General features: G+C 38.4%; 1 protein-coding gene across 3 annotated transcripts in view; it reads left to right on the forward strand.

The window, feature by feature from the left end:
- Positions 1-785: 785 nt before the first annotated feature.
- The window catches only part of ATR (ATR serine/threonine kinase), a 101,278-nt gene continuing 74,335 nt past the window's right edge, over positions 786-27,728 (forward strand). For 2 of the 3 annotated variants that reach the window (XM_049867762.1, XM_049867763.1), the window contains exons 1-16: positions 786-1,013; positions 5,851-5,942; positions 6,831-6,980; positions 8,961-9,838; positions 10,631-10,809; positions 11,288-11,479; positions 13,101-13,291; positions 13,808-13,960; positions 15,880-16,072; positions 16,447-16,709; positions 17,651-17,841; positions 17,927-18,027; positions 18,228-18,399; positions 19,052-19,222; positions 21,338-21,532; positions 23,614-23,799. In XM_049867762.1, the coding sequence (XP_049723719.1) occupies positions 955-1,013; positions 5,851-5,942; positions 6,831-6,980; positions 8,961-9,838; positions 10,631-10,809; positions 11,288-11,479; positions 13,101-13,291; positions 13,808-13,960; positions 15,880-16,072; positions 16,447-16,709; positions 17,651-17,841; positions 17,927-18,027; positions 18,228-18,399; positions 19,052-19,222; positions 21,338-21,532; positions 23,614-23,799 (3,366 nt within the window). In that variant the 5' untranslated portion in view covers positions 786-954. Of the gene's footprint in view, positions 1,014-5,850; positions 5,943-6,830; positions 6,981-8,960; positions 9,839-10,630; positions 10,826-11,287; positions 11,480-13,100; positions 13,292-13,807; positions 13,961-15,879; positions 16,073-16,446; positions 16,710-17,650; positions 17,842-17,926; positions 18,028-18,227; positions 18,400-19,051; positions 19,223-21,337; positions 21,533-23,613; positions 23,800-27,728 lie in introns of those variants that run through there. The other variant, XM_049867764.1, reaches the window with a different exon arrangement.

Genomic DNA, 27,728 nt, shown 5'->3' on the forward strand with positions numbered 1-27,728 from the left:
CAAGGAGAAAATATTGCTGAAATAGAAAGGATATGGACAGGGGCGGATTATCCAATAGGCAAGGCAAGCATGGTGCTCACCTTGCTTACCAGATCATCTGTAGTGAGCAATTTCACATTCCTTCATCACATCAAAGATCCTGCTTCTAGGTATGGCTGGCATCTCTCTCCCAACCCCACAGCACCTTCTGATACAATCAAACCCTCTTTTCAAATTTACGATCCCTGACACAGACAGATGACCCAGTAAGCAAGATAAGCACGGGCTTACTTGTGCTTACTTCCTATTCTGTAGTGAACAACTTCACAGAAACCCATATGAAATTGTTCATTACAGATTAGTAAGTAAACACAAGTAAGCCCGTGCTTACCCTGCTTATTGGATAATCCTCCCCTGGATAGGGAGGAACCCACCTCTTGCTTGGATTCTCTCAGAAAGGATGCCAAGAGTGTGGTGGTAAAAGGAACAACGAAAACCTGAAGGCAGGTTCGTAGGTCGGGGAGGGAGTCACGCCCTGGGGAGACCTGGCCTCTAGTCTTGGTTCTCAGTCATTCAGTGTTCTCAGTTCTCGCGTTTATGCAGCCAGGGCGTCTGGGCAGTTCCCTGCCAAGCCTCCTTCTCCCCAGATCCCGCGGTCTTGGTTTCTGAGCCTCCCCGGCTGCGAGCAGCAGAGTCTTCCCCTCACAGTCAAGGCTCCGCGCCTCCGGCCCGCGCGGCGCTCGGGAAAGCTGACCGACGCGCCCCGCCTCTCTCCCCGCCCCTTTCGCCCGTCGGCCTCCCCCGGGTCCTGTGCGGAAAGGAAAGTCGGGCCTGGTGAGCGGGACCAGCGGCGGCTTCCGGGAGGAGGTTTGGGCTCCACGGGACTCCGTCGGGCCCCGCATTCCCGCCAGAGGCAGCGGTGCAGACGCCGGGAGTCCGTGTGGATCTCCTTGCCGAGGGCCGCGCCGCCTCAACATGGGCGAACATGGCCTGGAGCTGGCGTCTATGATCCCGGCTCTGCGGGAGCTGGGCAGGTAGGGCCAGGCCGGCTGTCTTCAGTCCCTTCGTCCCCCACCCCTCCCGTCCTCGGTCCCAGCCGGCGGCTCACGTGGGGCTCCCCCGCTCTGCAGCGCGCCGGCTCCGGTCTCCTCAGCACCGGCCCGGGCCCTGTGGAGATGCCCGCTGGCTGAGCTGGGCGCTTCTCCCTCAGAGACCGGGAAAAGACCCGAAGCGTAGCCGGAGGCCTGAGGGAAGCCGGTCCGAGAGGAGGAAGGCGTCTGCCGGCTCCACCTCATCTCTGCCGCGGCCCGGAGCTTGCCCCGACGCGGGGTGAGGGGGGTGCCCTGCTGCAGCCGGAGAGAGGGGTCCCTTCGGGTCACTTCCTGGTCCGTTTTCCACACTCAGTTGCTATCGAGCGTTTTGGAATTCATGGTTACACCGTGTGTGAGAGCAGAGCCCTGTGTGCGCCGTACGGTTTTCCTCCTAGCCGCCTCTGGGTAGACTCAAACCTCTAACGTTTGGGTTAGCAGCCGTTGTTTGCACCGCCCAGGGACTCCTCGTGTTTACCTCCACTTGTCAGCCATACAAGCACATTTAGTCTTTTTCAGTTACATAAATAAGGAGATAAGAGACCTACACCGTTCTTGTCCCGATTGCATCACCCTATTTTTGTGTGTGTGAATTTTTTCCACTTTGCACAAATGTTGCAAAGATACTTTGCATTAACGTTCTGTAAAGTAACGTCTACTTTTGTAAAAAAAAAAAAAAAGTAAAAGTGCTCTTTTTATTAAGTCGAAGTACAGATTTTCTCCTTCAGGCTCATTGTGAAGTTCCTTCTGTTTTTCCCACCTTGCTTTTTTATGTAATGTAGAATTAGCTTCCCTCTTTTCCTCCATGAGATTTATTAATAAAAGTAATAGTATCTTGGATTTATACTTAGTCTGTTTCATCAACAGAGATTATATTACCTTTCATTTTATTTATTTGTAGCCATTTCAAGAGAAAGAGTAGAAAAACTGACCCATATAGAATTGTCTAAAAACGGACACTTCTCACCATCTTTGTTGCTATCACCATAATTTGTTATCTGGAGTATTACAGTAACCTCCCAGCTGGCCTCTCCATTGCTACTTTTGCCCGTGTACAATCTATTTCCCACTCAGCAGCCAAAGTGATTTTTTTTTAACTATAAATCATACTCTAAATTATATAATATTCCTCCCCTGCTCAAAACCTTCCTTTGGCTTTCTAGCACACTTAGAATACAATCCAAACTCCTTACAAGGCCTCTAAGGTCCTGCATAATCTGGCTCCAGCCTGCCTCTAAACTCACTGCTTTCTGTCCCTGCCTTGTTCATTCTGTTCCAGTGGCATTGACCTTGTTTCTCATACACCAAAGTCATTCCTGCCTCCAAGCCTGTTTCTTCTGTCTGAACACTGACTGGCTTTGTTCAGATGTCGTTTCAGAGATGCCTTCTCTGACTTCCCTATTTAAAATTGCTTTGCAATCAAGATATTTTTAGAGATTGATAGTTGCAATTAAAGTGTTAAATGGCCAGTGGGATGGGGATGAAGATCTTGGGTGCAGCAACACAAGCCACTAGAGGACACCTGGATGATGACCTGGGAGAGGAGTGTTTGAGATGGAATAAACTCATTGCCATCAAGTCGATTCCGACTCATAGAAACCCTATAAGACAGAAATGCCCTGTGGGGTTTCCAGGGAGCAGCTGGTAGGTTTGAACTGTGGACCTTTTGGTTAGAACCCTTAGCTCTTAACCACTCTGCCACCAGGCTCCTCCCCCTTGTATCAGAAAAAAAAAAAATCTGGGTGGGAAGGAGCCTAGGTTTTAAGGAATGGAAAGAAGGCTGGAACATACTGAATGAAGAGGGGAGTGGTATAAGATGAAGATCGAAGGACAGGCAGGGGCCAGATTATTTAGTGCCTTACAGACTAAAGAGTTAGATTTTATTGTAAGTGCAGTAGGAAGCCTTTGAAGCTTTTTAAGCAGAGACATAACAATTGAATTTACCTTTTAAAAATGTGTTTTATCTTCTCTCCCCTTCCTAAAACCCTTCGATGTCTCATCGCCCCCTGTGCAAAATCCAAACTCCTTAGCTGGTCCTCTGAGCTTTGACCCCATTTTACCTTCTAAGCTTCATCCTCAGTTACGTCCTTTCCCTTCCTAGAGCCCTGGTGGTGCAATGGTTAAGCACTTGGCTGCTACCTGAAAGGTTGGCAGTTTGAACTCAGCCAGCGACTCTGCGGGAGAAATACCTGGCAGTCTTCTCCTGTAAAGATTACAGCCTCGGAAGCCCCATGGGGCAGTTCTACTTTGTCATATAGGGTTGCCGTGAGTCGGAATTGACTTAATGACACATGTCAACAACAGAGTTCCTAGAGCAGGCCGTGTTCTTGTTGCTGAGCCTTTGCACATGGCTCTTTCCTCCCCTTGGAGCACCCTCCACTTCTCCTTTGTGTGTTTCAGGGTGATGCAAATGGTTTGTGCTTACCTGCCAACCAAAAGGCGGTTCGAACCCATCCAGTGGTCTGGTGAACTTCTTTAAAGATCACAGCCAAGAAAACCCGATGGAACAGTTCTACTCTGTAACAGATGGGGTTACCATGAGTTGGAATCGATTCCACAGCAATGGGTTTTGTTTTATTTTTCCCTTATTTTACCTGCCTGACCCCTTAAGGACTCAGCTTTGTCTCGCCTCCTCCAGAAAGCCCTGACAGATAGGCCCCTCATCAGGATTGAGTGTCCCTTTTGTGTTCTTTCTTGGCGGTATTTGTACTTAACCATACTGTGTTATAATTACTGGTTTACTTATTTGTCCTTTATTCTGTAAATTCTGTTAGAGCAGGTATATTGTATCTTGGTTATCCTGGTATTTGATGCTTGCCCCAGAGGAGGTACTCAAATATTTGTTGAATGTATTCAAACTTAATGTAATACTTAAATTTCTAATCAAATATCACAGTACACTTTTTGAAAGAGTATATCCTCTGGGTTTTTTTTTTGGGGGGGTATGTCCTCTTAGTTCTAAGGCAGAGGTTGCAAAATAAGAAATACTCCCATGAGTTTCCTTATTGTGATATACATGAAATAAATGATAATCATCTTTTTTAAAGACTAATTTTAAAAAATTTTATAAGTAACATATGAATGCATTATGCTTATGCAAAATTAAACTTTATAGGAAACTGACCGCCCACAAGCCTGGTTCCTGTCCTTACGTACCTCATTTTCACATTTTAAAATAAATAACATTTGCCAAATTGCACTTGGCTTATGACAAAATGTCTTGGCTTTTTTATTTTTCTGTTGCTGTATTTGTGTCTGTGCTGTCTGATATGGTAGCCGCTAGCCACGTGTGGCCATTGAATACTTCAGATGTGGCTTGGTCTAAGTTGAGGTTTACTGTAAGTGTAAGATACACTGGATTTCAAAGACTTAATACAAAAAAAGGCGCTCAGTAATTTTTATATTGATTACACGTTGAAACAGTATTTTGGATATATCGTTATAATTAATTTTGCCTGTTTCTTTTTACATTTTTGATGTGGCTACTAGAAAATTAAAAATTACATTTGTGGCTTGTGTTATATTTCTGTTGGACAGTTCTGATTTAAATAAGATATATTGTACCAAGTTTTTGTTTTCACAATGCTTTCAGCTACAAATGTAACTACTTGTTTTTTGATTTTCTACATACCTGGAATTTATATTACTTATGAACATCTGTTGGAAACCCTGGTGCGTAGTGGTTAAGTGTTATGGCTGCTAACCCAAGGGTCGGCAGTTCGAATCCACCAGGTGCTCCTTGGAAACTCTATGGGGCAGTTCTACCCTGTCCTATAGGGTCGCTATGAGTCGGAATCAACTCGACGGCACTGGGTTTGGTTTGGTTTTTTTAATAAACATCTGTTAACTTCGGCCACCTACTAGTTGCTTGTCTGTCAAACAAGACAGAATTCTGTGTGCTGCAGGTATGCAAGGGGAAATAAAAGTGTCTCTCCTTTGGGAGCTTATGGTCCAGTGGCAGAGAAGAGGGAAATACTCCACAGGTCTGGAAGGTTGTGCGTTAAAGAGTTACATAAAATTCAGGAAAATCCTTATGAATCATTCATTCATTCAACAAATATTTTTTAATGTCTACTGGGCCCTGGTGACACAGCAGTTAAGAGCTCAGGCTGCTAACCAAAAGGTTGGCAGTTCAAATTCACCAGCCACTCCTTAGAAACCCTATGGGACAGTTCTGCTCCGTCCTATAGGGTTGCTGTGAGTCAGAATCAACTCCACGGCATTGGGTTTGGGTTTTTTTTGTGTGTGTGTATACCAGGAAAGGAGTCCTGGTGGTGCAGTGGCTAAAGTGCTCAGCTGCCAACCAAAAGGCCAGGGATTCGAATCCATCAGCTGCCCTGTAGGAGAAAGATGTGACAACCTGCTTCCATAAAGATTTACAGCCTTGGAAACCCTGTGGGACAGTTCTACTCTGTCCTGTAGGGCTACTATAAGTCGGAATTGACTCAGCAGCAGTGGTTTGGTGGGTGTACCAGGACCAGTTCTTTCATGGTGCTTATTAGCTATAAACACCGTAATCCTGTATGTAACCCGTCAAGATTGGACTTTGTTGTTGAATAATCAAGAAAACAATCGTCTTCCCATTTTTTTTTAACACTGTTTGAGATAATGAATGGGAAAATAACTATGTACATTGGTAACGTATTTAGATTTTCTTTTTAAACAGTAGAAGTATACTGGGAATGCCAACATTAAAACAAAACACACTTCAAGTTTAGATAATTTTTTATAAATGAAATTGTGAATTTGTTTAAGTGTTAAAAACTTTTTATTTGTGTTTCAGTGCCAGTCCAGAGGATTATAACATAGTTGTACAGAAGCCAAGACAAATCCTATGTCAGTTCGTTGACCGCATCCTTACAGATGTGAATGTTGGTAAGAAACCACTGATTTCTGACATCAACCTTATAAATTACTCACTTTCTTCTCTGTATGTACATATGTACTTGTGTTTTTCTCCTTCTGGTTTTAGATACAGAGTTAGTAATGATGATATTTCCGATTCTCAAACAAGTTGTTTGTTCTACAGGCTTGCCTACTGCTTGTTACATAATATGACTTAGGCTTTAAAGTAATTCTGTTTTTCTATATGCTGTCTAGATTTCCTGCTGCTTGGTATGAGTTCTTTAATATTGACTAATATTACATATACTATTTGGCCAGTTACAATGATCTGGACCGTATTTTAGTTTGGTCTTATCCCAGTGGTTAAGAAACAGTAAATGTCGTAAAGAACTCTAAGAGTTGGTGATTCTGTCTGTGGGAGGTAATAGGGGCCTTTGACTTGTCGAGTCAACTATTGCGTATTTGTGGCAAACTAAGACAAAATGTTAGCAACTTGGCACTGATTCCTAAAACCAAGGTGATGTCACGTCTGTCATACCTGTGTTGATTACATGGAAGGGGTGATACCGAGTGAAACTTGGTTCAATGTTTATAATTTTGATTCCAAATTCAGCACTGATTTTATAACTTGTGATAGTTATTTAGGCTTTCTTTTTTAAATCAGTAAAATTATTAGTTACTGAAGAATAACAAAAGACTATTGAATATTTGCGAGATGCGTTTTCATATGGTGCTTCCTCCGATTAGACCACTTGCCTTTCCTGTCTCCGCTTGACCAACCCCTCATCATCTAGGAATCATTTGCTTCACAACATCTTCCTGGCATCTATTCCCCTTGCTATGGATTCATTCTTCCTTCACCAAAAAACTGCTGTTCACTTTGTCATGACTCTTCATAAGGAATCTTTATTGTTCTAGTTGCTGTGGAACTCATAAAGAAAACGGACTCTCAGCCAACCTCTGTGATGTTGCTGGATTTCATTCAGCACATCATGAAGTCGTCCCCACTTATGTTTGTAAATGTGAGTGGAAGCCATGGCCAAAACGAGGCCAAAGGCAGTTGCATTGGTAAGTTCTGCTGTTTGTGCATTCATTCGCAATCTGCCTTATGAAATCATCCCTATTCTGCTCATTGTAAATATCAACATATGCATCATTATACTTCTTTTGTTGGTCAAATTTGCCATCAATTGAGGGGTGGAATGGCAATCGTTATTTTTATTTCAGCCACCCTTATTTATTTATTTTTAAATTATCTTTCATGTACTTGGTACTTAGAGTGGAATAGAAGTAATGAAATATCTGTATATTTGCCATTGAACACTTTGGCACACTTTTGTTTGTTCATTTCTTTTTTTATAATCACTTTCTTCTGGATCAAGGATTGGCAAACTATGGCCACGGACAGACCACCTGTTTTTGTAAATAGGGCTATATTGGAACACAGCCACACTCATTGATTTACTTATTGTCTATAGCTGCTTTCGTGCTACAAGCCTTGACTAGTTGCCATGGAGAACGTATGGCCCTCAAGCCTAAAATATTTACTATCTATCTCTTTAAGAAAAAATTTGCTGACCTCTTATAGGTGTTGAAGCTTTTTTCTAGGCTTGATCCTTTTGTCCCTTTATTGGTCTTCTCATAAAGAGCTACAAAGCAAAACATCTTGTATTTTATATATATAAAGCATCAAATATTTTTAAATTTTTTGCTTGAACTTGAAGACTTGTGTCCGCTAAGAAGTCTTTTCTGATCACGACTCCCCACTCCAGGCCCTAGGCCTGGCTTGGTTGCTCTTTCTTTATGCTCTTTAGTACAGAGTGGTATTAAACTGTACTATAATTACCTGTTTGTCTCTGTTCTTTGCTCCAGTGTTTTTTAAACTACAGGTCATGACCCATTAGTGTGTTAAGAACTCACTTTAGAAGCTACCAGTATTTAAGCAAAATAAAATATAATCATCTAGGAAATATCATACATAGTACATTGCATGCAAGAGTAAATATTGTTTCATGAAACTTTTGTTTCATATATTTAAATAAAATATGTATGTGTATGTGGGGCCCTGGTGGCGCACTGGTTAAGAGCTCACCTGCTTATGATAAGGTAGTCAATTTGAATCCACCGCTTTGGAAACCCTATGGGGAAGTTATACTCTGATGTGTATACTTGATCATGATATGAAATGTATCTCTTACTTGCAGTCCTAAAGTCTGAGGAACTGCTGTAAGATTTATGAGGATGGGGCTGTGACTGATTTATTATTGTCTACCTGGGACACAGAGTTGCCACTCAATATTTGTTGAAGGAGTGATAATAACTATTTATTGAGCATTTTTATACTCAGGCTCTATGCTGGGTATTTCACGTACATTGTCTTATTTGATCCCCCCCAAACCGAAAGAAAATCCGTTCCCACTGAGTCAATTCCAAATCACAGTGACCCAATAGGACAGCGTAGAAGTGCCCTGCAGGGTTTCCAAGGAGTGGCTGGTGAATTCGAACTGCCAACCTTTTGGTTAGCAGCCGTGCTCGTAACCACTGCGCTACTAGGGCTCCTGATCCCCCCTTCAGTAGCCCATAAAGTAGGTATCATGATTCCCTCTTCATAGATGAAGATACAGAGGTTCAGAGAAATGAAGTAACCCTGCCCAAGTTCATACGAGTAGTAAGTGGAAAGCTAGGACCTAATCTGTCCAAACTACTATAATAAAGTTCCATTGTGTAGGGACTGTTTTAGACTATTTTTGTTAGTAAAGTGTATACTTTGAAAGGAAGCCCTGGTGGTGCAGACAGATAAGCACTTGCCTGCTGATCGAAAGGCTGGCAGTTTTAACCCACCCGGTAGGTAGCTCCGTGGGAGAAAGACCTGGAAATCTGCTTTTGAAAAGATTCCAGCCCAGAAAACCCTATGGGGTTGCTATGAGTCTAAAATGACTTGACAGTCACTAACAACAATACTTTAAAAATCAATACACAAGAATTTAGCAAATAAATTAGCACTTCTGATATGCTTGTTTATTTAACATCTGTTTGTTTATTTCAAAGAATTCAGTAATTGGATTATAACAAGACTTCTGAGGATTGCAGCAAGTCCATCCTGTCAAATGTTACACAAGAAAATCTGTGAAGTCATCTGTTCATTATTATTTCTTTTTAAAAGCAAGAGTCCTGCTATTTTGGGGGCACTGACAAAGGAATTATTACATCTTTTCGAAGACTTGATTTGCCTCCACAGAAGAAATGCAATGGGACACTCCGTGGAATGGCCAGTGGTAGCTAGCCGATTTTTAAGTCAAGTAGATGAACACATGGGATATTTACAACCAGCTCCTTTGCAGTTTATGAGTTGGCAAAATTTAGAATTTATTGAAGTCACTTTATTAACAGTTCTTATTCGTATTATTGCAATTGTGTTTTTTAGAAGGCAAGAACTCTTACTTTGGCAGATAGGTTGTGCTCTGCTGGAGTATGGTAGTCCAAAAGTGAAATCCTTAGCAATTCGCCTCTCAACCGAACTCTTTGAACTTGGAGGGCTCCCAGAACAACCAGCCAGCACTTTTTTCACCTCATTTTTTGAATTATTAAAACGCCTTGTAGAAATGGATGCCGATCAACTAAAACTTTATGAAGAGCCATTGTCAAAGTTGGTGAAGACATTATTCCCCTTAGAAGCAGAAGCTTATAGAAACATTGAACCTGTCTATTTAAATATGCTGCTGGAAAAACTCTGTGTCATGTTTGAAGATGGTGTGCTTATGCGGCTTAAGTCTGATTTGCTAAAAGCAGCTTTGTGCCATTTACTGCAGTACTTTCTTAAATTTGTGCCAGCTGGATATGAATCCGCTTTACCAGTCAGGAAGGTCTATGTCGGAAATATTTGTAGGGCTCTTGTGGATGTGCTTGGAGTTGAGGGAGAAGCAGAGGTGAGTCATTTTTAAGCTTACTTATTAAGCATGTACTTGGTTCATCATTCTAGTGCATGCATGTGTGCAAGATGTAATAATGGGAAAATAGGATATCTTTAATAATAATGTGTACCCAGAACAGAATGATTTCCATTGTATAGTCTGACTCCCTGTTAGGGATTTTTGCTTTGATTTCAGAAGGATTTGAAACGAACTGCCAGTGGAGTAATGAACTGCCAAAGGAGCGGAGTGCTTTAAAGTAGAATGTGTGATGTGAAATATGCATGTTGCATTATTAATTAAAAAGGGGCCAGTTACTATCTTTATCGCAGAAACTTTGAGTAGTCACATGGAGCTTATGCTTGACTGATTATAATTAATCACTTTTAGAAAACCTTTTATGATCCTTTTCCTTTTTAGACTATGGGAGGCGGTACAAGCATTACAATAAAATAGATATACAGTAATTTGATTAAACATTTTGGTTTATTTTTTATCTATAAATCTTGCCAGATTTCTGTTATGAAAAAAGTTAGCAATTCCCTTATAGAATTTTTCTTCGTGGCAGAGGGGAAAAACAGGTTACAGAGAAAAGGATTTGTCTTAAGCCTTTTAAGACTGTAGAGCCACAGTTGATATATATGCTGAAATAATACAGATTAACTTGGGTCTTTGTTTTGTCTTATGAGACTCTGAGAAATTGTTTACTTCACCAGGAAAACGTACAACTAATACCTCGTGCATTCTTGCTGCCTATGTGTAATAGAACCATGCTTTCGAGGTACAGTTTTTGGAATTTTGTTTTCTCAGTACTTGTTGGGTCCACTTTATGAAGCCTTAAAAATGGAAAGTATGGAAATCATTGAGGAGGTTCAGTGCCAAACTCAACAGGAAAAACTCAGCGGCAACAGTGATGGAATATCACCCAAAAGACATCAACTCAGCTTGTCTTTAAGTTCTTCCAAAAGAGCACTGAAGCAGACTGAGGAGTACGATCAGCGTTCAGTTTGTATTTAGTCTTTTAGTAAAACTTCATTCGCTTTTAAAAATTACCTTTAATGAAGTGCTTTGACTTAAATGTACAAAGAACATTTGTTCTTTCTAAACTTACTACTTAAAGTATTTTAATAGTTCCTCTAGTCTATTCTAGTATGAAACATTATTTCAGGCTTAAATATGATCACTCTGCGTGTCTTTACTTGCCTGTCTGGTTTAACTTTTGAATATATGAAAAATCTCTGAGACTTCACAAGTATGAGCAATTTTTAAAGTGTTAACAAACTATTTTTTGTAATGTAGTCAGAGAATTGCCTTATCTCATCCAGCCCTGAAATAGTTGTTTTAAATTTATGTTAGTATAAATTTTAGTAGTTAACGTTACATAGTATCTGTTGTTTTAAATATTTTTCACATTCTAACCAAATTTATTCATGAACATTTTCCTACTGTGATTATAATTCACTGTAGAATTAAACATGTGGATATGAGCAAAAAGAGCATATTATGGAGTGCACTGAGACACAAAGCTGAATCCCTGCAGGTTATTCTTGAATGCAGTAGTCCGGACAATCCTGTTATTGAGACTTTAGAGGGAATCACTGTTGTCCTGCAACTCACTGCACTGTGTACGGTTCACTGTTCTCATCAAAACACGGACTGGTAAAACAACCTCTTGTGTTTTCTGGGTGGGCTTCCTGTAATGAACTTGAATTTACTGGTTTAGGAAAGCTAGTTATTCACTTGATTCAAGTGATCTTAGAACACAAACTTTTCATGAAGTGGACAAGACACCTAATTTTTATTGAGTTCACTAAATATTAGGCACTGCTAAGCAATGTACGTTTCTTATTAACTCTTTATAGTGATGTTGTGAGGTAAATGTTGTTCCGCCCAATTTGCAAAATAAAAGTTGAGGCCCAGAGAAGTTGAGGCTCTTGATGTATGAGGCCTAAAGTAATTTCCCTGAAGACACATGATCTAATAGCCCATCGAGTGGCAGAACACGTTTCTAAACGACTCGGAAGCCAACGTTCTTTTCGCTATACTCCATTTCTGCATTTGGTGATAAGAGTACAAAACCAAAAAACCCAGTGCCGTCGAGTGGATTCCGACTCATAGCGACCCTATAGGTGGTGATAAGAGGAGGAATTTAGAACTCATCGAAGGCAAATTTTCAGTTCAGTGTTGCTAATATAGAATTATTAGGGGAGACAAGTGAAGTGTGAACTCTCTCTGAAATTTTAGCCTTATTCGTACTGCCACATTATAGACCAATAGTCCTTGTTAACTTTTTATGTGATCATTTATTCTCTATTTCCTGACTCACTCTTTCAACTACTCAGTGAAAAAGATTGCAGAGAAACTACATTGATTCAGATTCAATTAGTTTTGGAATTTAAAATAATTTGAATGTATAACTGATTAGGTTGAAGTGTTCCCTTGCTCTATTATGAAGAAGGGGTTTACTAAGCCGGTTAGTAATTACTGCGTAAGCGTCTGGGGGTGGGGGGTGGGGGTCGCCATTTGGACAAAAGATTTAAAGCAGTTTGAAAATGCCTGTTTATATAGACAACTGATGTGTTAATTTAAAGTAATTCATTTAAGTATATTTGCTGTAAGAACTTGCGGTATTTTGTTAGCTGAATCAAATTGAGTTTTTAATAATGTACTTTGAAAATATTCTTAATATTATTTAGTATTTTCATTGATACAAGTTAGTCCAAATTAGCATCAGTCTGCTGTATTAATTTATTAATTATGCTTTCTCATATAATTCGTGCTTACACACACAGAGCACTAAAACACAAAGACTAAGCTTCAATTGTGAAGTATTGCTAAGGGACTTTGCTGTTTTCAAGGCTGGGCTTGCCTACTTTGAAGTTTTCAAGACTTCTCAGTTTTTAAATCCCTAGGGATTCTAGAAGTGAAGAAAGCGAAGACTTCATTCTTGTAGTTCTAGTTATACGAGACTTTTATTAGACCTCTGACACCTACCTAACCATATGAAAGGTATCTCACTTTTAAGCCTGGTGATGCCACCTTTAACTATCCTGCATTAATTTTCATTCCCAAATCCTAAGAGCGATTTAGGCTGACATAAAGAGATTGAACTTAAAATAATAATGACATCTCAATTGATGTGCATATTTACTTTGAAGTGGGTTAAGGTTATAGTTTGTTTTATACTCATAATTTCTTTTGACTTTACTACAATACTAGGTTTGACTATAATGCGCATTTTAACTATAATATCCATTTTTAAAAAATGTTTTTACTACAGCCATGATTTCAAGGATTCTCAACACAAATATAAGAAGAAACTTTCCATAGTGGTAACTTGGATGTCTTTGGATTTTTATACAAAAGTGCTTAAGGCTTGTAGGAATTTGTTAGAATCTATTAAAAAACCTGACTTGGAGACAGTCATTGATAAAGTGGTGAAAATATATGATGCTTTGATTTATATGCAAGGTGAGTACAAGTAAGCAGTAAATTCGAATAACCTTTAAAAAAATAGTATAGAAATAGGCTTTATTTTTGGCCTGAAGCCTGAATGTAGAAATATTGTGGATATCCATAAGTTTTTTTCCCCCCTTGATTATAGTTTTATTAACCCAGTAAAAAAAAAAAAGATGATAGTTTTATTAAGCTTGTCATTTATTTCTGAGTTCCAAATTTATTTGTGTGGTATTTTGATTTACTGTTACCATCCAGTCAATATAAATGATGTATAACTTCTTTTTAAGTTTTCTTATTTGGAAATCTGAAAATCTGATTTTTTTTACAAAATATATATTTTTAGGAAGTCACTTCTTTGGGTTTACAAATCTCTGGAGATCATCTATGGGACTCTGTTAAGCACCCCTATTTACTGAATGTTCATATATGTGTCCTCTTGATGTTTAAAACATCCATATTTTTATTAAAAAAAGAGTTGATGTGATTAAGGAAAAGTTACAATTAATCATCTGTTGTGTGTTTCTGTAGTAAAAAGTTCATTTGAAGATGAAATTCTGAAAGATTTATGTGGAATGCTCTCACTTCCATGGATTTATCCCCATTCTGATGATGGTGCTTTAAAATTGACCACATTTGCCACTAATCTTCTAACATTAAGCCAGAGAATTTCAGATAGCTACTGTAAGTAGTCACAGAATTTTGCTTATATTAAGTGCATTTTATTTTGTTTTAACTCATCTCACTATATATGAAGTCTCTAACACTGATCCTTGTATCTTTTCAATAATTTAAAAAAAGGTATATTTTAAATAATTCAAAAAGGAATTAGATGTGTAAAAAGGAACAAATGAAAGTCTGCCCCACGTATCCTATTCCCTTTCTTTCTGTAAAAAGTTTGAAATGTATCCTTATGTATCTTTATGCTTATTTAACAATATTATAAAATATTTGATAAATACAAAAAAGGAGAATACAGCAAACACTATTATACTGACTACCCAGTTTAAGAAATGAAAATATTAGATACAACAGAAACCCTTTGATGTTCCCTCCCCAAATGCATTCCCTTCCTTCTCTCCCCAAGGTAACCACTGTTCTGAATTTGATGTTTACTATTCTGGTGAATGTTGTCATGCTTTTACTATATATGTATTTATCTTTAAGTAAGATATAGAATTGTTTGCTTTTTGTAACTTGCATTTTTGGTCAACATCATGTTTTTGAGACTTACCCACGATGACACATGTAACCCTAGTTTTTTATTTGAACTTCTGTGTCGTAGCCAATTAAATAAATAAAAACCCATTGCCATCGATTTGAGTCTAACTCATGGCAACCCAGTAGGACAGAGTAGAACTGCCCCATAGGGTTTCCAAGGAGCGATTGGTAGATTCATACTACAGACCTTTTGGCTAGCAGCCAAGCTCTTAACCCACTGTGCCACCAGGGCTCCACTGAATGAGTAGGTACTATTTATTAGTTCTCTTACTGGTGGACAATCTAGTTTCCATGTTTTCCCATTTACAAACAGGTTTTCAATGAATGTCTTCATAAATGGCTCTTTGGGCATTTCCAAAGCTTTGCTGTTTGAAAAGTGTGGTCTAGAGACTAGCAGCCTCATCACCACTTGGGAGCTTGTTAGAAATGTAGAATCTTGTGTCCCACTCAAAAAAAAAACCAAACAAACCAAACCCAGTGCCGTCGAGTCAATTGCCACTCAAAGCAACCCTATTGGACAGAGTAGAACTGCCCCATAGAGTTTCCAAGGAGCGCCTGGCGGATTCGAACTGCCGTCCCTTTGGTTAGCAGCTGTACCACTCGACCACTACAGCACCAGGTTTTCCGTGTCCCACTTAGGCATTCCGAATTAGAATCTATTTTTACAAGATCCCCAGATAATTCATGTGCATATTTAAGTTTGAGAAGCAGTATTTTAAGGTATTTCTCTAGGAGTGGAATTCTTGAGTTTTAGGGTTCGCATGTCCTCAACTGTTGGCATGTCCCCAACTCTGTTCTGCCGTATTGTTGTGCAAAGATGGTGTGCCAGTTTGCATTCCTGTTAGCAGAATTCACGTTAGTTCCTGCTGCTCTGCATGCTTACTGACACTTAACTTTGTCAGACTGTTTTTCTATCTAAAAAAAAATTTCAGGGAAGTAATATTTAAAAATTTTTTGTTACCTGATGGATGTGATTTTCAACTTGCGTTTCTCTGATTACTTAGCAAGGATGTGCACAGAACTTTGTCAGTGGACATATAAATAGTATGCTTTATTTTCTAAAAAGAAGCTTTTAATTAAATTAGATGTTATATGTATTTTAAATGTTACTTGACTTTACAATGACTACGTACACATCTGTATGTATATCCATGTATTTATGTAATTAGTACTGTTAATAATGTTGGAACCCTGATGGCCCAGTGGTTAAGAACTTGGCAGCTAGCCAAAAGGTCAACAGTTTGAATCCACCAGCCACTCCCTGGAAACCCTATGGGGCAGTTCTTCTCTGTCTTATAGGGTCATTATGAGTTGGAATGGCAGCAATGTGGTTTTTTTTTTTTTTAATTAGAAATGTTATTTAATAGACTTAATTTTTGCAGCACCACAGGCACAGTCACGATGTGTGTTTCTTCTGACTCTGTTTCCAAGAAGAATATTCCTTGAATGGAGAACAGCAGTTTATAACTGGGCACTGCAGAGCTCCCATGAAGTAATCCGGGCTAGTTGTGTTACTGGATTTTTTATCTTACTGCAGCAGCAGAGCTCTTGTAACAGAGCTCCCAAGATTCTTATGTATGTATTATTTTGAATATATTGTTTAATTGGGAAGGTCATAGTTCTTTGGGTATATATGCATATTTATGGTTATTTCTGAATATATAGAATAAATGTTATTTTTAGTTTTAGAACTAAAAACTTCTTATAATTTGGCAATGGGTAGTAGTGATGACTGCACAGCATGATGAATGTAATTAATGTCACTGAGTTGTACGTGTCAGAAATGTTGAAATGGCAAATACTTTGTTTTATATATGTATATGTAACACAATAAAAAATTTATTTTCTAGGCTCTGTCTTACTAATACTTTTACACAAAGTTAAGTGAGACTTTTGAGACCACAAAATTAAGCAAGAAGGTTTATTGCCTGTTCTTTTTTTTTACTCAGAGATAAAGTCAAAGATGATTCTGACATTGTCAAGAAAGAATTTGCCTCTATACTTGGCCAACTTGTCTGTACTCTTCATGGCATGTTCTGTTTGACAAGTTCTTTAACAGAACCTTTCTCTGAACATGGACATGTTGACCTCTTCTGTAAGAACCTGAAAGTCACTTCTCAACACGAATGTTCATCATCTCGACTAAAAGCTTCTGTTTGCAAGCCATTTCTTTTCCTACTGAAAAAAAAAACATCTAGTCCAGTAAAACTTGGTGAGTGATTTGTTACGATTTATTTAATATTTTTAAAACCTATTTAAACTCCATTTTTCAAATTACTGATAGACTTAGCCTGTTGCCTCAGAAAATTATAGCAAGTCCCATGCTTGATAGATTCAATGCTCATGTAATAATGATTACTTAGATATGGGATGCCTTGTATTAGACTGCATCACAGAACTCACGAGGGCAGTGATTTTTGGATTTTTGAAACACCTCTCTGATAAGCCAATGTGGCATACCTGATGGTTGGTTCAGTGTTGTGAGGTTCAATATTCTGTATCCTCTTTAGTCATACCAGGGACCTTCTTAAATGTGTCCCCTGCTTCTACCTTGGGCCTTTCAGAACTTCAGATGGTTAGGGTACCTTGCCCATCTGAGGACTATAAATTGTATCTTCTTGGTCACTTTCCAATAGTAATGGAATATGGGTGTGTTGGGAGCATGAGATTTACAAGAATGCTTGCAAGTTCCAAGGTTAGTAAGTTTAGGTAGTAGGGTTTAGGTAGGTTAGGTAGTAAGGTGCAACTTGTTCTCAAGTTTTCAAAGCAATAGATGGTAGATGGTTTCTAGGACTCTCTAAATCTTATAATATAGGGTTAACAGTAACAGTAAGATAGGCTTTAGTTCAAGGTTCTGTGAATTGGTGAACTGAGCTTTTTAAGTCTGTCTTGGGAACATAATGATTACCGAAATCTAAAAGTGATTATTCACTTTATGACTTAGAAAATTCTAGAATTTATTTTAGATTTAAATTTATAATTTTTATTAAGTATAAGTTAATTTAAATTTATAAGGATCCACTTTAACCTTTTAAATGCTAAATATTGGTATTATAAGACACCTTAAGATTCTTTGTAGTATATTATTTAGCAGCAATATTTTTGCAATAAAACTTTCATATTTAATGTGTTAAATATGCTTTCATTCTTTAGCTTTCATAGATAATCTACATCATCTTTGCAAGCATCTTGATTTTAGGGAAGATGAAACAGATGTAAAAATAGTTCTTGGAACTTTATTAAATTTAATGGAAGACCCAGACAAGGATGTTAGAGTGGCTTTTAGTGGAAATATCAAGCATATATTGGGATCTTTGGACTCTGAAGATGGATTTATAAAAGAGGTTGATAATTTTTATTTTTCAACATTTGTGTTTTCATAAAACTGGCTCTAAAAATTTCTTTAACCAATTAATTTTATCTTTGTAGCTTTTTGTCTTAAGAATGAAAGAAGCCTATACACATGCCCAAATATCCAGAAATAACGAGTTAAAGGATACCTTGATTCTTACGACAGGGGATATCGGAAGGTATGTTTGGCAGTGTTCATATACTGTCTTATTTATCTTGGCCATTCTACTTTTTTTATTTGTGTATGTTAAAAATGGTGATATAAGTGATAAGGTATCGTAGAAAAAAAAGTAATATCCACATGCATTTATTTGTAGATTTGCATTTTGTTTCTGAGATAATGATGATAATTTTTTTTTTTTTTTTTTTGTCTTTTTAGGGCAGCAAAAGGAGATTTGGTACCTTTTGCACTGTTGCACTTATTGCATTGTTTGTTATCCAAGTCAGCATCTGTCTCTGGGGCAGCTTACACAGAAATTAGAGCTCTGGTTGCAGCTAAAAGTGTTAAACTGCAGAACTTTTTCAGCCAGTATAAAAAACCCATCTGTCAGGTGAGAGCCAGCATTGTCCCTGACATTGGAAACAACAGTACTTTCCAAACATTGAAAAAAAGGATATATATATATTTTTTTTTTTTTTAATTTTCCTTGCTTTAAAAGTGGTATTTTTTTTTTAATGACATACTCAGTTTATTCAAGAGAACTTAAATCTTGCCAATTTTATATTCAGTAACTTGGTCTGAATTGTGATTATAAATGGGAGAGGGCAAAAAATCATCTTATAGTGATGTATTATTACTTTTTATTATCAATCTTTAGAGAGATGCCTGTCTTTTAGCCTTTTAGTGATGATAAACTCCTTTATGCCTTGATATTATGGATTTGGCACTTTATTTTTTAAAAAGGTAGATTCAATTCATGCCAGAAAAGTTAGGCTTTGTTAAAGTCCTGGCTTTAGCCTATATTAACTTTGTAATCCTTAGCAAGATATTCAGGTTTCTTAACTAAACCTGGTTACTTCTTCTGTAAAAGGGAGATTATGGCATAATCTACCTCTTTAAGGTTGTTTTAAAAATTAAATGAATTAATTCAGGGAATGTGTTTGAAAGAGTACCTGTTACCATCCTATATGTTAGCTTAAAAAAGTATCAGTTAAATTTTCTTCCTTGTGTGAAAACTGACAATAACATTGTTCTTGCTGTAGTTTTTGGTAGAATCCCTCCACTCCAGTCAGATGACAGCACTTCCTAGTACTCCATGCCAGAATGCTGAGATGAGAAAGCAAGACGTGGCTCACCAGAGAGAGATGGCTTTAAATACCTTGTCTGAAATTGCCAATGTTTTTGATTTTCCTGATCTTAATCGTTTCCTTACTGTAAGTTGCAAATACATAGTTCACTTAACTGAGTTTTTCAATTCAATATTTTGTTCATTCTATTTTAGGTTTTATTTTTAAGAAAAAATCTGGTAAATACGTTGAGGAACATGCAGTGCCTGAATTTTCAAATTTACATATTTTCTTTTGACTTTGATTTGAGACTTAAGTTCATATTGATTTGAGTCATTGCTCTGTATGATTAACTGTCCTGAAGAGTCAATACTAATTGATTAATGCTAATTAATTGTACTAACTATTTGAGTCTTTATGTGTTTAGTGCAGTCATTGGTTCCATTGATGATGACAAAGTCTAACACGGTGGTTTCTACCATGAAGGAGCTGGACTAATAAAGTATAAAACGAGTGGTATAGATCATCTGCTGAAAATTTAGATTGTAGAGTTTATAGTATGGTGTGCTTTGGGAACCTTTGAAAAGTCACTGGGGCTGAGTTCTGAAGATGGATGGAGTAAATTATTCTTTATTCTTACCTTTTCCCCAAAACAAAATTTATCATTACTCTTAATTGATAAATTGTAATAGTGATTCGTACAAAATTTTTTGCTGTACTATGACTAATTTTAACAAACTTAAATTGTACTGCTATTGACTTATAAATTGGTCAGATCCTCCTGGAAGGAAATATAATAGTGTGTGGTAAGGACCACAAAGATATTCATACCTTTTCATTCAATAACTTCACTCCGGGAATCAAAGAGTACAGATGTTTATTACATTATCCAAATAGCAAAACAAAATAAAAATTAGACAGAACCCTGAGAAGATACCTGAATGTCTAACATTTAGGTCGTATAATATTATATAACCATTAACCTAACAGTTATGAAGACTTTCTAGGTACTACCTTATAACGTTATAAGCCTTATAATGTTAATATTAAGTTAAGGGTATAACATAAATAAGGCATAAGCATCTTTGAGGGCAAGGCCTGGGTCTTGTTCAGTGTCACATCTCCAGTGTCTAGGATAGTGACTGGCCTGTTGTAGGTGCTCGTTAGATACACGGTGAATACATAAATGCAAAGCCAATTGTTTTATGTTTGGAACTTTGTATAAATTTTTTAACAAAATCTTAAGGAAATAGGCCGAAATGCAAATAGATTTGTTGCAGTATTGGGGTAGTGAGTGTGTTAAAAAGGTTTTCTTTAATATTGCAGCATTGACATTTTAATTTAAAAAACTTCTTAAAATATTGCATGTATGGTTACACTTGTTCATTCTCTAACGTAAGTTAGCTCATTTAATACATCAGCCTTGGAACTTCTACGTTAGAGCGTGAGTACATTTTAGCAGATAGACGGGTAGGTAAGTGGATAGATAGATAGATAGCTGCTGTCAAGTGTACTCATGGAGACCTTATGTGCAACAGAACAAAGTGTTGCCCAGTCCCGCATCATCCTTACCATCGCTGGTATGTTCTAGTCAGTTGTTGCAGCTGTTGTGCCAGTCTTTTTCACCAAGGGTCACCCTTACCCTCGCTGGCACTCTGCTTCATCAAACATGATGCGCTTCTCCAGCAACTGATCCCTTCTGATGAAGTGTGCAAAGTAAGCAAGTTGATCATTGCTCTGTTGTGGTCCATAAAATTTTCATGGGCTAAAAAAAAAAAAAAAAAAAAAAATTATTTATTTATTTTTTTAATTTTCAGAAGTAGATTGCCAGACTTTTCTTCCTACTCTGTCTTAGTGTGGAAGCTTCCCTGAAACCTGTCCACTGTGGTTGACCCTGCTGGTATTTGAAATACTAGTGGCATAGCTTCCAGCATGACAGCAACACGCAAGCCGCAGTAGTATGACAAACTGACAGACAGGTGGTGGGTTCTAACACGTACTCCTGAGAAATTATCCTTTGTGCTAGTGTGGGCCTTGCCTATTTTCTTCTCTGCTATATCTGCAGTGCCAGAATCAGAATATCATAATAGATGTTCAAGAAATATCTGTTGAATGAATAAATGGCAAATACGAATTCAAATGTAAGTCATACGTGGACACCAAATTTTTGTGGCATTTAGAAATGTTTTCCCCCAAAGCTTACGTGAGTGTTTTGTCAGTGGACAAATGTACTTTTTGGTAATTGCTGTATTTCTTTTCCAGAGGACGTTACAAGTTCTGCTACCTGACCTTGCTGCAAAAGCAAGCCCTGCAGCTTCTGCTCTCATTCGAACTTTAGGAAAACAACTAAATGTCAATCGTAGAGAGATTTTAATAAATAACTTCAAATATATTTTTTCTCATTTGGTCTGTTCCTGTTCCAAGGATGAATTAGAACGTGCCCTTCATTATCTGAAGGTAATTGAATGTTTGTAAATATTTTACTCTTGTTTAAATTAACAGAGGAGAGCTGTTATAATGTTCTTTAGGAGGGAGGGTGGGTCATTTATCCTCAAGTGATAGAGGTTCAAATATTATGTTAAGTAAGCTTTATCCTGGGGCTAGAGGAGCATATTAAATGGAATTCTTTTATTTTCTTTGAGCATTTAACGGTAATGGGATATGACAGTCATCCTTTCATGGATCAGGTTCTCAGCTAATTGCATTTTAGTATTTTTTAGTTGATTGGAGCTATAAGTTGATTAGTGATATATAAAAACCAAGCCTTTGTCGTCAAGCTGGTTCTGACCCATAGGAATGTTATAGGACAGAGTAGAACTGCCCCATAGGATTTCCAAGGAGCGGCTAGTGGATTCAAACTGCTGACCTTTTTGTTAACAGCCCCTTTTGGTCAGCAGCCATAGCTCTTAACCACTGTGCCATCAGGGTTCCTAATGATATATAGGTAACTATGGGAAGGTCCCTGGTGATGCAGTGGTTAAGCACTTGGCTTCTAACCCAAAGGTTGGCAGTTCGAACCTGCCAGCCACTCTAAGGGAGAAAGATATGGCAGTCTGCTCCCATAAGGATTATAGCCTTGGAAACCCTATGGGGCAGTTCTACTCTGTCTTGTAGGGTCACTGTGAGTCAGAATCGACTTGACAGCAATGGGATATTTCTGGGAGATGGGGCTTTGGTGGTGCAGTGTTAAAATTCTTGCCTTCCACGTGGGAGACCTGGGTTTGCTTCCTGGCCAGTGCACCTCACACGTACTCACTACCCATCTGTCGGTGGAAGCTTGCATATTGCTGTGATGCAGAACTGGTTTCAGTGGAGCTCCTAGACTAAGATGGACAAGGAAGAAAGGCCTGGCAATCTACTTCTGAAAATCAGCTGTTGACAATTCTACGATCATAGTGGTCTGATCTACAGCTGATTCGCAGGGATAGCACAGGACCTGGCATGTTTTGTTCTATCGTTTGTGAGGTCGCCATGAATTAACAACAACAAACATCCGTAGGAAGAGGCAGCCTCCTTCAGTTGAAATACAACGTGGGTGTTTAGTTACTTAGTGCTCTGATTGGAATTTGGCCTAGTTTCTCGTAGTTTTAAAATTTAAAATTACAGCTAGTGCTTTGTTTTTGGTGTTATATTAATGACAATATCTTTGAGGAATATGAGACTACATGAGGATAGGAGACCCTGTCAGAAATGCGTATGTGACTCTACTGTTTTCTCTGATGCTATTTTATTTCAGTTGTTCTATGATACGTCAGCAACATATCTCTTCCCACATGAGAGTTACTGACTACTGTATTTATCATCTTGAGAAAGAAAATCTGTACATTGTGGAGGTGAAATAATAATAATAAGTATTTATAGAGTACATACTACATGCTGGAAACTGCTAAGCAGATTTATATGGATTGTTTCACTTAATTCTTACAATTACCAAATAAGACATGGGGACTATTATTTTTCCATTTTATAGGTAGGGAAACTAAATCAGAGGGAAGTAACTTGCCCAAGTCACAGCACAGCTAATAAGTGACAGCTGAAATTTAAACCCCAGCAGTCTGACTAGAAAGACTATGCCCTCAGCAACTATACTGTATTTCCCCCCTGGTGATACAGGTCTATGGATACTAAATTGATGATGTTATAAGACATTAGAGAAAACCAAAACTTTTCTTTTTAAGTTTTTTTTCAAAATAAAGTCTGATCCCTTGTCTTCATTACCTATAGGCCCATGGGTGACCTACCAGCAGAGAACAGGATAAGAATCCTTTTCCAGTGTCATTTCTTAACACCATTAGTAAATCCTGTCACCTGGTCCAGAGCTCCTCATATACTAGTGTTGTTGTTGTTGTGTGCTGACTGAGTCGGTTCTGAGAGTAGAACTGCTGCATAGGGTTTCCTAGGCTGAAATCCTTATGGGAGCAGATCGCCAGGCCTTTTCTCCTGTGGAACCACTGGTGAGTTTGATAAATGTACTTACTTCTAGGATGTTAGTATGAAGAAAAAACTTTTTTTTTTTGTCAAATGTGTCTTTGGCTTAGAATGAAACAGAAATTGAACTGGGAAGCCTGTTGAGACAGGATTTCCAAGGACTGCATAATGAATTACTGCTACGTATTGGAGAACACTATCAGCAGGTTTTCAATGGTTTGTCAATACTTGCCTCATTTGCATCAAGTGATGATCCATATCAGGGCCCAAGAGATATCACATCGCCTGAACTAATGGTAAGAAATACGCTGTATGTTTACAGCACCTTCTTCTCTCCCCCTCCCCCCACCCCTCCTCCCTTGGCATGGCAGACTAACTTCATCAGTTCTAACTATATTTAAATCCATTGTTGGATTGAAGAGAAGTTAGAAGATATGTTATTCATTTTTATCCTTCCCTAGCTTGGATTTTTACCTGAAGTCACTTTACTGTTTTATTTATCCCTCTGAATATATAAATCCTCAGACTTACTATTTTTTCTTTCAGTTGCTCTCATTCCTTTGAGAGAATAAAAGGACTATCAGCAAAATGTCTTGAAAGAGGTTTCTGTCTCTGCTTCATTTCTCTTTAATTCTTCGGCCAATTCTAGTCTGGCTTCTATTCTGGTTGTGCTACTGAAATTCTTTTTATTTTTATTGTGGTTTAAGTGAAAGTTTACAAATCAAGTCAATCTCTCGTACAAAAATTTATATACACCTTGCTGTATACTCCTCCTAATTGCTTTCCCCGTAATGAGACAGCACACTCCTTCCATCCACTCTCTATTTTTGTGTCCATTTGGCCAGTGTCCATTTGGCCAGCTTCTGAGCCCCTTAGCCCTCTCATCTCCCCTCCAGACAGGAGATGCCAACATAGTCTCATGTGTCTACTTGATCCAAGAAGCTCACTCTTCAGCAGTATAATTTTCTATCCCGTAGTGTAGTCAAATCCCTGTCTGAAGAGTTGGCTTTGGGAATGGTTCATGTCTTGGGCTAACAGAAGGTCTGGGGACCAAGACTTCTGGCGTCCTTCTAGTCTCAGACCATTAAGTCTGTTCTTTTCACGAGAATTTGGGGTCTGCATCCCACTGATCTCCTGCTCCCTCAGGGGTTCTCTGTTGTATTCCTTATTGGGACAGTCATCGGTTATAGCTGGGCACCATCTAGTTCTTCTGGTCTCAGGCTGATGTAGTAGTCTCCAGTTTATGTGGCCTTTTCTGTCTCTTGGGCTCATAATTACCTTATGTCTTTGGTAGTCTTCATTCTCCTTTGCTTCAGGTGGGCTGAGACCCATTGATGCATCCTAGATGGCCACTTGCTAGTGTTTAAGACCCCAGAAGCCACTCTCCAAGGTGGGATGCAGAATATTTTCTTAATAGATTTTATTAATGCCAATTGAATTAGATGTTCCCTGAAACCATGGTCTCTAAACCTCCCCCCACGCTACACTGACCTTCGAAGTGTTCAGTTTATTCAGGAAACTTCTTTGCTTTTAGTTTAGTCCAGTTGTGCTGACCTCACCTGTGTTGTGTTGTCTTTCCCTTCACCTAAAATAATTCTTAAATTAGTGAAAACCCCTCTTCCTCCCTCCTTCCCTCGTCCCTCTCGTAACCATCAAAGAATGTTTTCTTCTCTGTTTCAGCTGTTTCTCCAGTTATTATAATAGTGGTCTTATATAATATTTGTTCTTTTGCAACTGATTTCACTCAGCATACTGCCTTCCAGATTCCTCCATGTTATGAAGTGTTTCACGGATTCATCATTGTTGTTTATCTATGTACAGTATTCCACTGTGTAAATATACCATAATTTATTTATCCATTCATCTGTTGATGGGCACCTTGGTTGCTTCCATTTTTTGCTGTTATAAACAGTGCTGCAGTGAATGTGGGTGTGGATATATTCCAAGGAGCAGGATTGCTAGATCATATGGTAATTCTATTTCTAGTTCTAGTTTTTTAAGGAAGTACCAAATTGATTTCCAAGGTGGTTGTACCATTTTACATTTCCAACAGCAGTGTATAAGTGTTCCAGTCTCTCCACAGCCTCTCCAACATTTATTATTTTGTGTTTTTTGGAATAATGCCAGCCTTGTTGGTGTGAGATGGAATCTTGTTGTAGTTTTGATTTGCATTTCTCTAATGGCTAATGATCGTGAGCACTTCCTCATTTATCTGTTAGCTACCTGAATGTCTTCTTTAGTGAAGTGCCTGTTCATATCCTTTGCCTATTTTTTAATTGGGTTATTTGTCTTTTTGTAGTTGAGTTTTTGCAGTATCATGTAGATTTTAGAGATCAGACCCTGATCAGAAATGTCATAGCTAAAAACTTTTTCCCAGTCTGTAGGTAGTCTTTTTACTCTTTTGGTGAAGTCTTTGGATGAGCCTAAGTGTTTGTTTTTTAGGAGCTCCCAGTTATCTAGTTTCTGTTCTGGATCATTAGTAATGTTTTGTATACTGTTCATGCCATGTATTTGGGCTCCTAACATTGTCCCTATTTTGTCTTCCATGATCTTTATTGTTTTAGATTTTATACTTAGGTTTTTGATCCATTTTGAGTTAGTTTTTGTACATGGTGTGAGGTATGGGTCTTGTTTCATTTTTTTGCAGATTGATACCCAGTTATGTCAGCACCATTTGTTAAAGAGACTGTCTTTTCCCCAGTTAATTGACTTTGGGCCTTTGTCAAATATCAGCTGCTTATATGTAGATGGATTTATGTCTGGATTCTCAGTTCTGTTCCATTGGTCTATGTATCTGTTGCTGCACCAGTACCAGGCTGTTTTGACTACTGTGACGGTATAATAAGTTCTAAAATCAGGTGGAGTAAGGCCTCCCGCTTTGTTCTTCTTTTTCAGTAATGCTTTCCTTACCGGGGCTACTTTCCCCTCCATACAAAGTTAGTGATTTGTTTCTCCATCTCATTAAAAGATGTCATTGGATTATGAATCGGAATTGCGTTGTATCTATATACTGCTTTTGGTAGAATAGACATTTTTACAATGTTAAATCTTCCTATCCACGAGCAAGGTATGTTTTTCTACTTATGTAGTTCTCTTTTGGTTTCTTGCAGTAGTGTGTTGTGGTTTTCTTTGTATAGGTCATTTACATCTCCGGTAAGACTTATTCCTAAGTATTTTATCTTCTTGGGGGCTACTGTAAATGGTATTGTTTTGGTGATTTCCTCCTCAATGTTCTTTTTGGTGGTGTAGAGGAATCCAACTGATTTTGTGCTACTGAAATTCTTGTCAGGGTCACCAGCAGTCTTCCTGCTGTCAAATCCATCGTACACTTCTCTGTCCCCATTTCATTCATCTTTCAATAGCATTCAGCACAACTGACCATCGCTTCCTATGTGGCATCTCTGATACCACATTGTCTTGATTTTTTTTTGCTTCACTGGTGACTAAGTCGACTCGACGGCACTGGGTTGGGTCACTTAGTCTCCTTTATTAGCTCTTTCCTTCTTCTTTATTTTATCCTCTAAATATCTAACTGGGTATTTTCCTTATTAACATTTTCCTTAAATTATTTTACTGGTCCTTTGCTTGGAGATGATTTATACATTGATGATCTCCTACTTGAAATTCCATTGCAGACCTCCCCTGAGCTTTGGACTTGCATGACTATAGTTAGGTCTTGGCAGAAAACAGATGGCGCACAGTAAAATGTTTAACTGAAAATAATTTAACAAAAGGGCTCTTTCAACATCATGGGCAAATGTTAAGCAGAGAATGTTAAGAAACCTAGGGATTAGCAACAGCAGAAAACTTATGTACCCCTGTAGGCCTAGGCAAGGGGAAGAAATGATGTTGCCAGAGCCTGGCTGAGATGAGAGCCAGAACTATGGGAGGGAACCCTCTCATTGTAGAGGGATGCAGCCACTGCCAGAACCACCTCAAAACACAGGGGGAGCAGGAAATACCACACTCTTTCTGCCTGCCCTCTGATTTTTGTTGGTGCCTCCTATTGGCTGAATTCAATGGGAAGACAGAGGGCAAGTGATCCAGAGTGATACAGTCTGGTCAGCTGCCCAGGCATAGAAGAAGGCAGAAGACGACAGAGAAAGGATCTAGGAGTGGGTGGAGATGGCAAGTAGAGGCTATCCAGCTGCCTCACCTGTCTTATAAGCATCTTACACAAGTCTGAACATAACATATCAAAAGAAATTTTTATTTTCCGTTACTA

The sequence above is a fragment of the Elephas maximus genome, chromosome 23, assembly GCF_024166365.1.
Source record: "Elephas maximus indicus isolate mEleMax1 chromosome 23, mEleMax1 primary haplotype, whole genome shotgun sequence".
Lineage (NCBI taxonomy): Eukaryota > Metazoa > Chordata > Mammalia > Proboscidea > Elephantidae > Elephas > Elephas maximus.